The sequence below is a fragment of the Ctenopharyngodon idella genome, chromosome 19 (genome assembly GCF_019924925.1).
Source record: "Ctenopharyngodon idella isolate HZGC_01 chromosome 19, HZGC01, whole genome shotgun sequence".
In the NCBI taxonomy this organism is placed as follows: Eukaryota; Metazoa; Chordata; class Actinopteri; order Cypriniformes; family Xenocyprididae; genus Ctenopharyngodon; species Ctenopharyngodon idella.
This window is the reverse complement of record NC_067238.1, coordinates 15501216-15517676: the sequence shown is the minus strand read 5'-3', so window position 1 is coordinate 15517676 and position 16461 is coordinate 15501216. Positions and strand designations below refer to the sequence as shown.

Genomic DNA, 16461 nt, shown 5'->3' with positions numbered 1-16461 from the left:
ACTTTGAAATGAAAATTACCTCAAGCTTTACTCACCCTCAAGCCATCCTATGTGTATATGACTTCTTTCTGATGAACACAATCAGAGTTATATTCATAAATATCATGACACATCCAAGCTTTATAATGGCAGTGAATGGGACCAACAAGTATGAAGGTCAAGAAAGTGCATCCATCCATCATAAACGTACTCCACACGGCTCCGGGGGGTTAATAAAGGCCTTCTGAAGCGAAGCGATGCGTTTGTGTAAGAAAAAAATCCATATTTAACAAGTTATAAAGTAAAATATCTAGCTTCCACCAGACCGCCTTCCATATTCAGCTTATGCTAACGCCTTAAATATGGATATTTTTCTTACACAAATGCATCGCTTCGCTTCAGAAGGCCTTTATTAACCCCCCGGAGCCGTGTGGAGTACGTTTATGATGGATGGATGCACTTTCTTGACCTTCATACTTGTTGGTCCCATTCACTGCCATAATAAAGCTTGGAATGCATCGGGATATAACTCAGATTGTGTTCATCAGAAAGAAGAAAGTCATATACACCTAGGATGGCTTGAGGGTGAGTAAAGCTTGGGGTAATTTTCATTGTAAAGTGAACTAATACTTTAATACTCACAAAACGTTATTGGCACAATCTATAAGAAACATATTGTCCGAATAACATGGTAAAATCATCACAATGTTGCTTAATTATATATAAGCAGAAAAATAATTGCAGATATATCATGAATATGTCATATATCACCCATCCATACTGCAGCTGATGTCACACATTTCTGTTCTTCAGTTTCTTTTGTTTTTATGTTCTTGCAGGCTCAGGCCATTCCTGCAGACCGTTTAAGCCTGTGTTGATGAAAGTTTCATTCGTCATATTTATGTCCCGTTTCTAAAAAATAACTCAGAATGAACTTGCTTGAATGAATTTGTGTGTGCGTTTATAAGTTTATGCCATTATCCGTATGTGCTGGAGAGATAAAATTTATCCACCTGAGTGTGTTCCAGAGATCCACTGCGGCACACGTACTCCGTCGCCTTATTTATTACCAAGCTTTTCCACCTCATCATATTTCAAACTGTCACGTTATGGATTTTAATTTTATTTCGAGCACTAAACACCGGACAAACAGATGCGCTGAGAGATAGAACGGTGGATGGAGAGAGAGGTGGAGAGGAAAGCGTTTGAACGATGTTCACAGCCTCTGAATGTGAGGAATTATGGCTGTATAATAGTGTCCCCTCTTCACATAAGTCATAGAAGATAGTGGTCTCTCTTTCCATTTCCCCTTCTGCCTCCTCGCTCTCTGTTTCTCAGGCTTCTGGCTGCTGTGTTCATGTGCACTGTATGTTTAATGGATATTGTTGTGTTGTTTCAGATGGTATCAGTGTAACAGGTCTGCCCGTCTCCAGCCCGCTGCGGCAGGTCCTAAAGCCACGCTCCGAAAATAAACCAGTCGGCACTGACGCCAGCAAGAACGAATACAATCATGTCAAGGTAGGAATACTGTCCTAGAGCTATTCACGCTTTATTTTTCTGCCCACGCTCTGCTCTAGAGCTATATTACACTTCATTACTGTAGGACACATGTTAGTGTACTAGGTAGGTGTGATGATGTTTTGATGGTTAATTGGGTTCTAATTGTGACATCACACTGAAATGCTCCGCCCACATTCAAGTCTTATAGAGTGCAACAGTACCTTCCTGGGATTTCAAAAAAGTCTTCATTAAAGCATTTTAAGCCATCTTATGTCCTATCCTAACAAATTATTCAGCTTTCAGATGATGTATAAATCTCAGTTTAAAAAAAATTAGCCTTATGACTGGTTTTGTGGTCCAGGGTCACATATATAGTTTATTGCAAAATATGCATATACATTCAAATATTGAAGTATTTTGAGAGTGTAGGGATTACATCATTTGTGGTGCTTCATGGGAGTGAGTAGAGCTTTTGGCGCATTCTGCTTGTTTCGACTGTGATTGGTGGAATTTCCTGTACAGCATCATGGGTAATGTAGTTTTTCACCATGAATTCTGCTGTTAAGTTGAAATAATGCAGGCTGATGTCTTCGACAGAAGCAAATATCATCGATTAACAACCTCGTAGCTCACAGTAAGTTTGTCTTTAAAGGTTTGTAAGTTATTGTTAAAAAATATATTTCCCTATGGGTTTTTACTTCCGGATTAATGTTGCACTATTGTAATTCTGCTCTGCATAAGTGTGCACTACATATCAAATTATGTTCTGTTTGGCCTTTTTGTTGAATTACGTTTTTTGTCCTGTATAGCAGTTGAAAAAGGCCATTGTGATCTTCAGTAACTGTCTCTCCCTTTACATCTGTCTGTGGTTGGCAGGCGTGTCTCCAATATGGTCTCTGTCTGTGGTTCTGAAGTTTGTGTGTAAGTGAATGTATGTGTCTCTGTCCATGGTGCTGAAGTTTGTGTGTGTGTGTGTGTGTGTGTGTGTGTGTGTGTGTGTGTGTGTGTGTGTGTGTGTGTGTGTGTGTGTGAGAGAGAGAGAGAGAGAGAGAGAGTGTCCTTGTCCATGGTGCTAAAGTGTGTGTGAGTGTGTGTGTGTGTGTGTGTGTGTGTGTGTGTGTGTGTGTGTGTGAGAGAGAGAGAGAGAGAGAGAGTCCTTGTCCATGGTGCTGAAGTATGTGTGAGCGAGTGTATGTCCGTGGTGCTGAAGTTTGTTTGTGTGTGAGCGAGGGAGCGTGTGTCTCTGTCCGTGGTGCTGAAGTATGTGTGTGAGAGAGTGTATGTGTCTGTCCATGGTGCTGAAGTCCATACATTTTAGTAGAAATCAGATTTGCGCTGTTGAAGTAGACCTGTTGGTGATGTTTTAGTTTATATGGGCTTGCTTGCTTTCTTTCTTTCTTTCTTTCTTTCTTTCTTTCTTTCTTTCTTTCTTTCTTTCTCATTCATTCATTCATTCATTCATTCATGTTTAGTTTATCTGGTTTATACTATTATTTTATATAATGAGGGTCAGTGGAAGGGATTTAATCAGTCTAATTGGTAATGGAGTAATGGACCATCATCTGAAACATTGTTCACACTGACATTAATCTGCAGTTGCACTAAGACTAGAGGTCATTCATTTTCAAAGGTTCTGACAACTTGAGTGCACCTCAAAAAAGAAATGTATTTGTATTTTTGTCTGATTTCAGGTAAAAATATCTAAACATCCTTAAAACAAGATCAGTTTACTTGACAAGCAACAGAGCATATGATGATAAGTCTTTTTTTTTTAGAGAAAAATCTAAAGTTTTAGACTTGAAATGCACACCAAAGAAAACACGTTTATTTTGTCTCATCCTATTAGCAAATTGTTTTTTTCTTGTTTTAGGCATAAAGTAATTTTCACTTCAGGAAGCTAATTTGAAGAGGCTAGAAAACTAATTTGTTGTCGAATTAAATTACGTGTGATTTTCACCAGCAAAACACCTAATTTGTGATCACATTTTTAAAAAGATTTTTGCAGTTAAGCAGCACACCAATAACATCAGGACATCCAGCCTGAGGTTCGCCCAATAGCGAGCGTCATTACAGCAACCCTCTGTCCTCTAGCGACAAAATCACTGTCAGTGTGATCGGGCCATGAGACTGACAATCCATCTACCTCCATCCCTCCTGTCATCACTGCATAATTCAGTGCCATTTTCAGCACATAGAAAGAGTTTGAGGATGTCGGGGTGAGAGAATACAGATGCATCCTGAATTGAAACAAGATGAACAGGGAAGCTAGAGAAGTAATGAGAGGAGAAAGTGTTGAGTGACAGGTCACATCGACGCTGCAGGATATATCCCAACCCGAGACACACCGAATGTTTGAATCCGGACGAACTGAAGGTAATCACTTCTGCTGCCTGACTGACAGCGTCCGACTGCGGCTCACAACAGGAAGTGTCTTCACTCACTTCCCCTCTCCTAACCCTATCAACACTGAGAGAGAAAGAGACGGTGTCCCGGCCCTCACTATCTCCAAATGGCTTAACAGTGAAGGGAAGTCTGCAGCTCAGCTGTTTCCAGCGCAGTCCTTCCCCTCTGCCTCTCTTTCTCGTTGTCCTGGCAGGGACTGAGGGGCGATAAAGGAGAAAAAGAGAATCCTGTCTGCTCTGCTGGGCTAGTCGAGCACAATAATAAATATCGGATTGAGGCTGTTGGAGAGGGAAGATTAGGGTCAGATACCTGAGAGAGTATTTGTGTGTATTCAAGAAGAGAAAGAGCTTTGCTGCTCAAACATTTCTTATTATTATCAGTGTTGAAAACAGTTGTGCATTTTAATATTATTGTGGAAACCATGATACATTTTTTTAGAAATTAAAAATAGCAGAATTTGTATTCTTTTTTTTTTTTTTTTTTTTTTCATGATATGAAGGTCACATAACAATTTAGCATTTTTATTTTTGTTGTTATCATTTAGTTTTGCTACTTTTAAAGTATCTACAGTATGTATAGATTTTATAGTTTTACTGTTCCAGATTTTCAGTATTAAACTGTAGAAATTTGTCATAACAATATACATTTTTAAATTTAAAAATGATAATCTACACAAATCGTTAAATAATCATCAACCATTTCATATATATTAGTGCTGTCAAATGATTAATCGTGATTAATCACATCCAAAATAAGTTTGTGTTTACATAATATATGTGTGTGTATTGTATATATTTATTATTTAAATATAAATACCCACATATACATGTATTTATATAAGAAATACTTGCATTTATACATGTATATTTATATATTTACAGTATATATAATTTATATATAAACATATTATATATAAATGTAATATATTTTTTGTTAAATTTATACAGGGATGTGTGTATTTATAAATACAGTGCATCCGTAAAGTATTCACAGCGCTTCACTTATTCCACATTTTGTTAGGTTACAGCCTTATTCCAAAAGGGATTAAATTCATTATTTTCCTCAAAATTCTACAAACAATACCCCATAATGACAACATGAAAGAAGTTTGTTTGAAAATCTGCAATTTTATTAAAAATAAAAAATGAAAAAAATCACATGTACATAAGTATTCACAGCCTTTGCTCAATACTTTGTTAAAGCATTCAGATTCCAAAAATCAAGTACTTGTAATTAAAGTGAACTACTTTTTAAAATACTCGTAATCAGATTACAGTTACTTTTTTATGGATTACATGATTACATATTATTTACAAAATGGTAGTAAGTTGTTCACAACTCATTGATTCTCATTTTTAATTTTTTTAACGTTTATATTTTTTTCATAATAAACCTGCCGCTTATATACGTTCGTGATTCTTCGAGTTTTTCTGGCAGTGAGGGGGAAATATAGATGAAATACATGTATGAAATAATAATAATATTATAATAATATATGAAATATATTTTAAGTAAATATGTTTTAAAATCATAAGATGTGATTTTGTTTCATTCAGTGTTACTATCAGCAAACACTAACAGGTACATTAGTGTTCGTATTTTGAAGAATTAACTGTCCATACATTGCACTTTAAAAAGAATCTGTTGAGGCTCTTGTTGGTGAATAGGATATATTTTTTGGAATATAAGATTATCCTACAATATATGTGACATCAAATAAGGGTTAGCACAAAAGTAATCTAAATGTAATCCAAAAGTAGTCAGATTACATTACCAAAAATGTGTAATCTAAGAGATTATATTACTGATTACAATTTTTTGTCATGTAATTTGTAATCAGTAACAGATTACAGCAATCTACCCATCTATGTGTGTGTGTGTATATATATATATATATATATATTCAAAAATTATCGTTTTTAAACTAAAAAATGTATATTATGACAGATTTCCACAGTTTAATACTGAAAACACAGTAATGTAATTTATATATATATATATATATATATATATATATATTGTATAGTTAGTATACTTGTATAAGGAAGACAAAGACAAATGAAGCTAAATATAATTTGTGAACAAAATATTTCAAAATATATCTCAGAAAAGTGTGAAAGTAATATTTAATTGGATGCATTTATGATACATAAATACTATATGAAAGGAGTTGACCAGAAAAAAAAAAAAAAGTTGCCCATAGTTGAAGAAACACACTTGCACAAATCCTAACATACATTTCTTTTAAAGCCATATGAGGTGTTGCATCCACTAAAATAGCTGTTGGATCCAATTCCAGAGGTGCCAAATCTGGGTTCGGCTTGTTCCAGCACAAATACCAAAGTACAACCTCCAAATTCACATCATCCCAGCATTTTAATTTGTTGGAAAGTGTTGTTTGATTCACCTGCGTTCTTTTTATACTTTTTATCTCCTTAGATTTACTATCAAAACATAGCATGCACAGAATGCCAAATGCATCTGTCTGCTGTCAAGGCATTGAAGAGATGTGAAGAATGCATGCTGATCGCCAAGGGCAATTTCTTCGAAGACAAACAGCAGTGATTCAGTGGATTTGCGTACAGTTGGAATGCATGTCATTCACAAACTACTACACATTCACTGCTCATTGCATGTTTGTTCATTGATTATTTTGGCTATTCTTGGTACCAATTGGGATGCAGTACACTAGCACTGTTTAGCATGAATGTTTAAACTCATTCCACAGATTTTTCTCCCAGGATCGGCACAATGAAAATTCCTTCTGGGTTTAGACATTAGTTGCAATTCAGTAGCACAAATTAGGGCAGTTTCTTTTTGATCCCACATGAATCGTATCCCATTTCCAGCGAGACTTGGTGTGTGCACTCGAGTTCGGATGTCAAACGCGCTACAAGTTTTATTGTGATTCTCTCACACCTTTCTCTGTCTCTCTTTTTTTCCTCTCTCCCTATTTTTCCAGTATATTTGTTCCATCTGTATTTTCCCAGTGTTTTGTCCTCTGGTTTAGAGATGTTGAAAACAGCTGGTACGTCATCGTTTCTTCATCCAGATGGTGAAGAAGCATTTTAATAATTCCTCAGATAGCTCTGGAGGGAAAAGGAATCTATGCGGGTTTTGTTTTAAGGCTGATGTGAGTTCAGTTCAGTAGATTAATGACTCGTTTTCTGCCGTCACATGACCCCTGACAGCTCCTGCGTGTGAATGCGTACGCTACAGCACAATGCGCTCGTGACAGATCCTGCGGGGCACAAACTCTTAAATTAAGCTGTTTGGTTTCGACACGCTCCGCTGCGGTTGTGAGTTTGCATTCTGTCCATACGAGCGCACACACGCATGTATATTTTATCATTTAGTCTCATGATTAGTTTGTTTACTTGTTTTGTGCATGTAAAGGAAATGAAAAGCACTCTTTTTCCCATCAGCGGCTGATATCTAGAGCTTCTTTATTGAAGATGAGCAGAAACGTTAAAAGTAAATGATCATCATTTATGAAGTCTGACATGCTGCTCTGACTATCCATCTTCACACTCTCATAGATGTGCAGATAGCTGGATGACACTTCTTCAACTTTGGCTAATGCTTCTGCGTTTGTTGTGACGGTACACTGATTTGATCACTTCTGATGAAATCAGCTCATAATGCTGGAGCTTTTAAAGGTGAATGCAGATTCCAGCTACAAATGTGTTCATTCAGAAATCTTTCTTTCTTTCTTTCTTTCTTTCTTTCTTTTTTGTCTTTATGTCTGTCTTTCTTTTGTCTGTCTGTCTGTATTTCTGTCTGCCTTTCTTTCCTTATTTTGTGTCTGTCTTTCTGTCTGTCTGTCTTTCTGTCTTTCCTTCTTTTTTGTCTGTCTTTCTGTCTGTCTTTTTTGTCTTTCTGTCTGTCTTTTTTGTCTGTCTGTCTGTGTCTGTCTTTCTGTCTTTCTTTCTGCTGTCTGTCTTTCTGTCTGTCTTTCCTTCTTTTTGTCTTTCTGTCTTTCTTTCCTTCTTTTTTGTCTTTCTGTCTTTTCTTCTTTTTTGTCTGTCTGTCTTTTTTGTCTGTCTGTCTTTCTTTCTGTCTGTGTCTGTCTTTCCTTCCTTTTTGTCTTTCTGTCTGTCTTTCTTTCTGTCTGCTGTCTGTCTGTCTTTTTTGTCTCTTTCCTTCTTTTTGTCTGTCTTTCTGTCTGTCTGTCTTTCTGTCTGTCTTTTTCTTTCCTTTCTTTATTTCTTTCCTTTCTTTCTTTATTTCTTTCTTTCTTTCTGTACTTCTTTTTGTCTGTCTTTCTGTTTTTCTTTCTTTATTTGTCTGACTTTCTGTCCTTTCTTTCTTTCTTTCTTTCTTTCTTTCTTTCTTTCTTTCTTTCTTTCAAGTCAAGTTTCAACACAGTCATACATTAATGATATGAATGAAACACAGACTTGTTCTCCTTCGCTTCAGGCCGGTGTGTCTTTAATTCAAAGCTCTAAAGACCAAACACATCAGTGATGTGAGGAGATATTTCCACCACAGACTCCAGATATGAGTCACGCTGCACCTGGAGGCTTTCTAACGGTGGATATGTGTGTTTATGTAGCAATACTTTTGGTACCAAGTTGTCCATAAAAGTGAGCTAAACTTGGCAAAATCTCACTAAGGGGATGTTATGAAGGTAAAAAATAGTTTGATATTGCTTATATGAATTAAATGAAACAATGTGGTAGTACAATTAAAAGTTTGGTGTCAGTAAGATTTTTTTTAAAGAAATTAATACTTTTTTTAAGCAAGGTGGCATTAAATTGTTCAAAAGTGACAGTAAAGACATATATATTGTTAAAAAAAAAATTCATTTTCTAACATTGATAATAACAAGAGTGTTTCTTGAGCAGCAAATCAGCATATTAGAATGATTTCTGAAGGATCATGTGACTCTGAAGACTGGAGTAATGATGCTGAAAATTCAGCTTTGCATCAAATAAATAATTTATATTTTAAAATGTATTGAAACAGAAAATATTTATTTTAAATTGTAAAAAATATTTTACAATATTAGTTTTTACTCTATACTGTTATTCATTGTTGTTTTATGCTATTTACTATATTATATAGTATATTATATATATAATATATAATAGTTACTATTATTTATTTATTTATATTTATATATATATATATATATATATATATTTATAAAATATGCCATGCACTAATAGGCACAATAAGACCAGATATTTTTTGATTAAAAACGTAAACCGGATCAATTTTGATTTCATGTTGACTTTACACTAAATTCATTCTTATGTCTTTCCCATTTGTTTATGAAGGTCATATATCTTGTTTGTGTGTATCTGTCCTGCTAAGATGATCTTTAGAAGACCTGGTTGCATTTACTTTTGGTTGCACTGCTAAATTAGCATGTGCATCTAATGTCACTTCTCACTAAATTGTAAAGCTCCTTTATTTTCCACTTCAGCCAGTAAGGGTTTTGATTTCTAATGTTGTTGGAGTCAAAGCACACATACACACACAAACATACTTCAAATGTATTATTACTTTCTGCGCTTTTGATAGAGGGGTGAAGCGTAAAGTGCATCTTCTCGTGCCTGTGTGTGTGTGTGTGTGTGTGTGTGTGTGTGTGTTTCCCTGCGGTTGGCTGCTGAAAGTGCTTACACAGTAGTCAGAGCTACAGAATAACTGCCATACATCATCTCACAGATGAGCTGCCAGACACACACATACAGGCACGACTCCAGCTGCTGATACGGATCTTTTCCTCTCTCTTTCTTCCTCTCGCTCTGTCTTGTCTCTCCTCTGAGTGATCACATCACTTCCCTCTTCACAGCATTTAACTGCCCCTTGAGCCCCCTGATGCCCCAGCTGCCCCTCCCAGACCCACAGGTGAGAGTGAATCACGTTAAACTGGACTCAATGAGTATGAGAGGTGGGAGAGTAGGGAGCACCTAAAGCATTTTAGTTTTCTCAACTTAAAATACTCCATCATTTATGATCATAAAGATAAAAGTAATACATAAAACTGTAAAGGGTCTACGTTTATTTGCATACACTCACAATAAAAACAAAACATTGTGCTTTTGTAAAACAATGAAAACAAACACAGTGCCGCTTTCTGCCATCCCGGTTTCCTTTCCGTGAAGTTTGTGCATGGAGCGCGTCACAAAAATGAATCAAAACTCTACTAGCAAGCTCTTGCGTGCCATCTGAACTCTTGTTTTGGTTTGGTGCATAGATTGTCTCTTCTTCTTCTTCATCTTCTGCTTTTTTTTCCTGTTGTGGCCATAAGCAAGCAGCATTGCATTACCGGGTGCGCCCCCTTCTGGATTGGAGTGTGGTTTGCCTGTGTCCGACTGTATTCGTCATCTGACTGTATGCACTGAACTGCAATAGTAATAGTGATACTTGCCTTAACAAACACCACTAGCAACATTGCATTTCAGCAGTGAAAACATTCTAACATTAATTATGAAAACATACTATAAGTTTCAGAGCTCAAAAATTGTTTTCTACTTCAAAAAGAACATTTACTGACACTGAGCTGTTCTCAAATTATGTGGTGTATGATATCTGAATTTAGTTATGATTGGATGTCGCATGGTGCCGTTGCTCATTTCACCTGTAAATGGAGTGTTTTTAAACCCTTTTTAAGTCAGAGAGAGGGAGGAAAATGCTCATGAAAAATTAAATTTTGACTTTTTTTGTTCAGAAACTTGACTAACATTTATAAGTGGACCTCAAGGGGGAAAAAAGCCATTTAATATGGGCTCACATTTATGTTTTTAACCAATCAGGAGACAGAAAGCCATTTAAGACAGACGTTAAACAAAAACTAAAAGTGGCAGGTCTGAAAATAAATACACCGAAACTCTGTCGACACTCTGAACGCACCATCTGCGTCTCCATGGAAACACTAGCAACACTGCACAGCGCTGGAGTGTGTGTGAGTTTAAAACGTACATGGTTTTATTTAGGACTAGTTTTGTGGGGTTTGTGTGTTAGAAAACACACACAGTTGTGTATGTGTGTTTGTCTATTTGTTTGTTCCAACTTTAAGTGCCTACAGTGGCACAAAGAATACAATTGTATCTTAGCAACAGGCGAGCTTGGCATTTTCATAGTTTTATATGGGTGGCATCAACTCTCAAGGAACGAAACACACGCGCACACCGTTACCAAGACATGCCATAGACATCTACGTAAATAGTTAGAATTACCACAGACTAAACTAAACCTACTCTATCTTCTCTCTCATCAGAGTTGTGACTGGTTAGGACTTACCTCAGGTCACTGTGCTGTTCTGCATTTTTGTGTAAATGTGTGTGTGTGTATGCATTTGTTTGTGTTTTGAGTGTCTATATAGAGTAAGTGTGTGTGCCAGTGTTTTCTGAAGCCCTCCGCTGCTGCTGTATTTCTAACAGCACTGCAAAATAAGTCGTGAATGTGAGTTTGCATGCTGAATTGGATTTAATGGGATAAAAAAGAAGAAAAGTCTTTCTATTAAGTTGCACCCATAAACATATAGTAATATAGTAGCGTTCAAAATGTTGGGGTTAATTAGTTTTTTGTTGTTGTAGTTGTTATTTTTTAAGAAATTAAAACTTTTATTCAGTACATTAAATTGATCAAAAGTGACAGTAAAGACATTTATAATATTACAGATAGATAGATAGATAGATAGATAGATGGATGATTGTGACTTTCAGCATATCTTAATGCTGTGTGCATCTCAGTCCATGTGTGTAATCTGGCCAACCAGACCGAACAGACTTCCATATGCTTACACACACACACACACACTCTCATTCACTCATTCATGCGTGTGTGTGATTTGATGGATGGCTCAGTCTGGCTTGTTTGTGTTTTACATGGATGCCAACGTGTGTGTGTGTGTGTGTGTGTGTGTGTGTGTGTGTGTGTGTGTGTGTGTGTGTGCGTGTGCGCGTGTTGTGCATGAACAGCTGGTTTCTGGCTGTCGTTGTGTCAATGTGTGTGTGGCAGCAGATTGTCACTGAGAGAACGAGGTTTGAATGTGCTCTGTTTGCTTCATCACTATTATTATTGCTCATTCTTAGGGTTAGCAATTGAAACCCTTGTTTGAAACAACTAACCCTTACGCCCTGTTCATACATCACTGAACTGAATTGTTAGTTGCTAATTGATGCTTTTGACTTCTGCTTAAGACTTTAGGAGCTTTATTCAGAATTTCACTTTGTGTTGGTGATATTTTTCTTTTCTTTAAAGAAATGTATACTTTTATTCAGTAAGGAAGGCATTCAATTGATCAAAAGTGACACTAAAAACATTTATAATGTTACAAAAGATTTAAATTGCAAATAAATGCTGTTCTTTTGAACTTTTAATTCGGGAAACAAATGTATCAGTTCACAAACATATGAAGCAGCACAACTGTTTTCAACATTGATAATAATCAGAAATGTTTCTTAAAGCAGCAAATCAGCATATTAGAATGATTTCTGAAGGATCATGTGACACTGAAGACTGAAGTAATGATGCTGAAAATTCAGCTTTGATCACAGGAATAAATTACATTTTAAAATATATTCAAATAGAAAACTGTTATTTTGAATTGTAAAAATATATATATTTTTTTTTGATCACATAAATGCAGCCTCGATGAGCAGAAGAGATTTCTTTCAAAACCTTTAAAAAAAAATTGTACCAACCCCAAACTTTTGAACGGTAGTATGTGTATTTTCCTCCATATGTTATGTATGTTTATGTGTATCTATCTTTATATTTTTTTATATTATTTTAATCTTTATATGTGAATTAAACAACAGTGCAAATACAATTGAATATGTATTCATATTTCTTGTTGCTAATAATAAACATGGCAGTGCATGTCATGATTATGAAACTTAAAATTTTAACACTTTCTGATGATGTTTTACACATATAGTTTTTAATTATTTACTTGTATTTTGTATATAATCTCCATGATGTTGTCACTCAACTACAGTATCTCACGTGATTTGCTGCATCACTTCACTGCTCATTTGCATAACGTTAACCTTTTCTTAGCATCGTTGCAGCATTGGACACAACCTCATCACATCACTATCTGTCACTGGTCGTGTTGTTAGAAATCAACCTGAATCAGCTCTGAACGACTTCCAGTGATCCTGCATGTGTGTTTGTGTGTGTCAGGGTAACATGATGCCATAAAGACCTGCTTTTACAACATAAAGGTCACTAGAGGCCAGTGCTGATAAACACATCTGATAACCTGTTGTTATCTGGATCTGACCACACATACACACATATCTCTTATTCAGCCTATCTGAGAAATAGACCATAAAAACCCTGAAACACCTCTCAAAGACCTTCTCCTGCTCTACAATAGTTTTGTAGTTCATACTGCAGTTTATTCTGATAAAAAAACTGCCCACTTAGACAGGAAGAGATCATTTGATTGACATGTTTTTAAAGTGCCCCCGTAGTCAATAATTGTATCCCTTAAAACTCATCTTTGATCACCAAAATGACACATTTAAATGTTTTTTTTTCCTGTGAAAAAAACATTGTCATGCCTTAAAATAGCTTGAATGTTGCTCTATGAAAATGCAAATTAGCCCTGCCTCCACTTGCTCAAGTGAGCTCAGAGATCCACTCGGTCAACTTACTGAGGTAAACACTGCACAATGGTATCGCTCTTTACAACATCGGACACGTAACAGTAATTTATATGATTATCCTTTTGCTTGACTACATTATCAAACAGCTAATAATGGGTTGCTAATGTTACACAAACTGTGTTCCCGTTTGCCATGTCAGAGTCAGACAGATGCCTTCTATCAATCAGTATCCTTAGAAACTCTTTGAACAACTCAGAACGTCAGTGGAGAAAGGCATATAGTTCATCATAACATCGTAATATACATCATACACCCGCCATATTGCTAAATCTACACAATTTTTCCTATCAACAGAAAAATATACCAGAATAACCTGGCTTCTCTCAAGACTCCCCTGCTAGTTCACTGTTAATGATATGCTAAAGCCCGCCGACACGTTGACGTGATTGGTTACAAGGTAGTTTGTGACGTCACAAACAACAATCTTTTTTTCACTGCAGTTTTAAGGAGAAAATACTCAGCAATGGTGTTGACTTATGAATTTGCACATGGTTTGTGTTTAAAACACCACATAGACATATAAACAACATTAAAAACTTGATTTTCACCATAGGGGGACTTTGGTTTTTTTAGAATATTTAGAATTTTATAATATGAAACTGATGACATCACAATAAAATGGCCTGTTCTCTACTCCACTCTCTGATACAGTGTGTTAACTCTTTAACATTCCCTTTTGTCTCAATTTAGTTCAGTTTCAATTTAGTGACGATTTATTAGCATGACTATTGGAGTACAACATTGCAAAAGCATTAAGGACTCTGTCTCTCGTTCTCTGGCTCTCTATGGTAATGGTTTGTTAGGAGCATCAGTGTGAGGATGTAAATGAAAATGTCAGAGATCTTTATGAAGTGTATTGGATTTCACATCCTCTTCTTGTAAGCCGTAAAACTCTGCGGCCTTAATAATCGTTAGGACATGACTGAGGGGCAGCAGACACTTCAGAAGGGTTAAATGAACGTCTGCGTTTGCATGAGCAGAATATTTCTCCTGGTTAATATTCCAGCGGTGCAGCAGTGATATTAGGGCCGTCTGAAAGCTTATGACACTCTGAGGAGATTCTGCGATCACCTTCACGCTCCCGCTGGAGCTCTTAAAGATTCATCCGTTTCATCCTGAAGGTCTTTGTTGTGTGTTTATGAAAACCAAAGATCTCATTTCACACTCAATACATCCAAGAAATGAGTCTGCCTGCATCTTATTTCATTCATTCATTCATTCATGCTTGTAAGTTCATTAATTTGTACATTTGTTCATTATTCTCCCTTTATGTACTGATCTGTTTTCTATTCATTCTTTTTAAATCATTTTAGTTTGTTCATTCATTCATTCATTCATGCTTGTAAGCTCATTCATTTGAAAGTTTGTTCATTCTCCCTTTATGTACTGATCTGTTTTCCATTCATTCTTTTTTAAATTCTTTTAGTTTATTTGTTAGTTCATTCATTTGTTCATTCATTGTCTCATTCATTCGTTTGTTCGTTCATTCATTCATTCATTCATTCATTCATGTTTGTAAGTTTACTCATTTGTAAGTTTGTTCGTTCTTTATGTACTGATCTGTTTTCCATTCAGTTTGTCTCATTCATTCATTCATTAGTTTGTTCGTTCATTCATTTATTCATTCATTCATTTTCGTTCGTTCGTTCATTCATTCACTCATTCATTCACTCATATTCATTCATTCATTCATTCATCTCCGTTCATTTGTTCATTCATTCAGTCATTCATCTCCTCATTTGTTCATTCATTCATTCATTCATTCATCTTCGTTCGTTTGTTCATTCATTCATTCATCTTCGTTTGTTCATTCATTCATTCATTCATTCATTCGTTTGTTCTTTCATTCATTCATTCACTCACTCACTCATCTTCATGAGTTTAAATCACCCAATTTGTTTATTCATGCATGTGCTTGTTTATTCAGGTACATGTTTATTTATAATTTAGTTCATTCATCTGTTGTTCAGTTCATTCATTAAGCAATTTTTCTTCATTTGTTCTTTCATTTTTTCATTTGTGTGTTTGTTTATTAATTTGTTCTTTAATTTCATGTTTGTTCATTTTTTTAATTCATTTGTACATTTATTAGAATACATTTTTATTCATTCATTTATTTATAGATTTGTTCATCTATTTGTTCATTCATTCTTCCATTTTAGTGATGAGTTAAAATGAAAGAATGAATGAACAGTTTAGTAATAAGTCATTGTAAAGTCATCGTTTAATTCACACGTTTGTTCATTCATCAATGTGCTTGTTTCATTTATTTGTTAGTTCATGTTGTTGTTTATTTGTTCGTTCATGTGTTCATTCATTTGTTTTCTTCATTTGTTTGTTCATTGTTTATTTGTTCATTATTTCCTTCATTTTTTGTACATTCATTAATTTGTTCATTTTCACATTAATTAGTTCGTTAGTTTATTCATTTTTTTGGTTTGTTCAGTTATTTTTTTTAATGTTTTCTTTATTTCTGCGTTCATTTGTTAATTAATTTGTTCTCTTGTTTGTTTTTGTTTGTACATTCATTCATTTGAATCATTATTTTACTAATTCGTTTATTAATTTATTGGTTCATTCATTTATTTATACCTTCATATAGTTCATTCAGCGTCTGTATAGATACTCTTGGGTGATATTCACTGTGTCAGCACATCTCTCTCTCTCTCTCTCTCTCTCTCTCTCTCTCGCTCTCTCTATGGTTTGTGCTATTTTTAGCTCTCTGTGTGATTGAAATAGCTTCTCTCTAGAGGCTGACGGCTCTCAGTGAATACACACATACAGTCAGTAGAGTGCAGCGATTGAACGGGGTGAGGTTTCACACAACAGGAGGGTGAATGTGAATCACTCCAGTGGGCCCTGCAGGAAAACCCTAGAAACCCAAATACACAGACACTCGCTTGTCTTTTTCTCTTGCTAGAAAGCATCACATTCACTCTTTTTCTGTTCT

General features: G+C 35.5%; 1 protein-coding gene across 2 annotated transcripts in view; it reads left to right on the top strand.

Moving 5' to 3' along the window:
- trappc9 (trafficking protein particle complex subunit 9) overlaps window positions 1-16461 on the top strand; it is a 211513-nt gene that overhangs the window by 100410 nt on the left and 94642 nt on the right. For both annotated transcript variants that reach the window (XM_051872803.1, XM_051872802.1), the window contains one exon: window positions 1379-1497. In XM_051872803.1, coding sequence (XP_051728763.1) covers window positions 1379-1497 — 119 coding nt within the window. The remainder of the gene's footprint in view (window positions 1-1378; window positions 1498-16461) is intronic.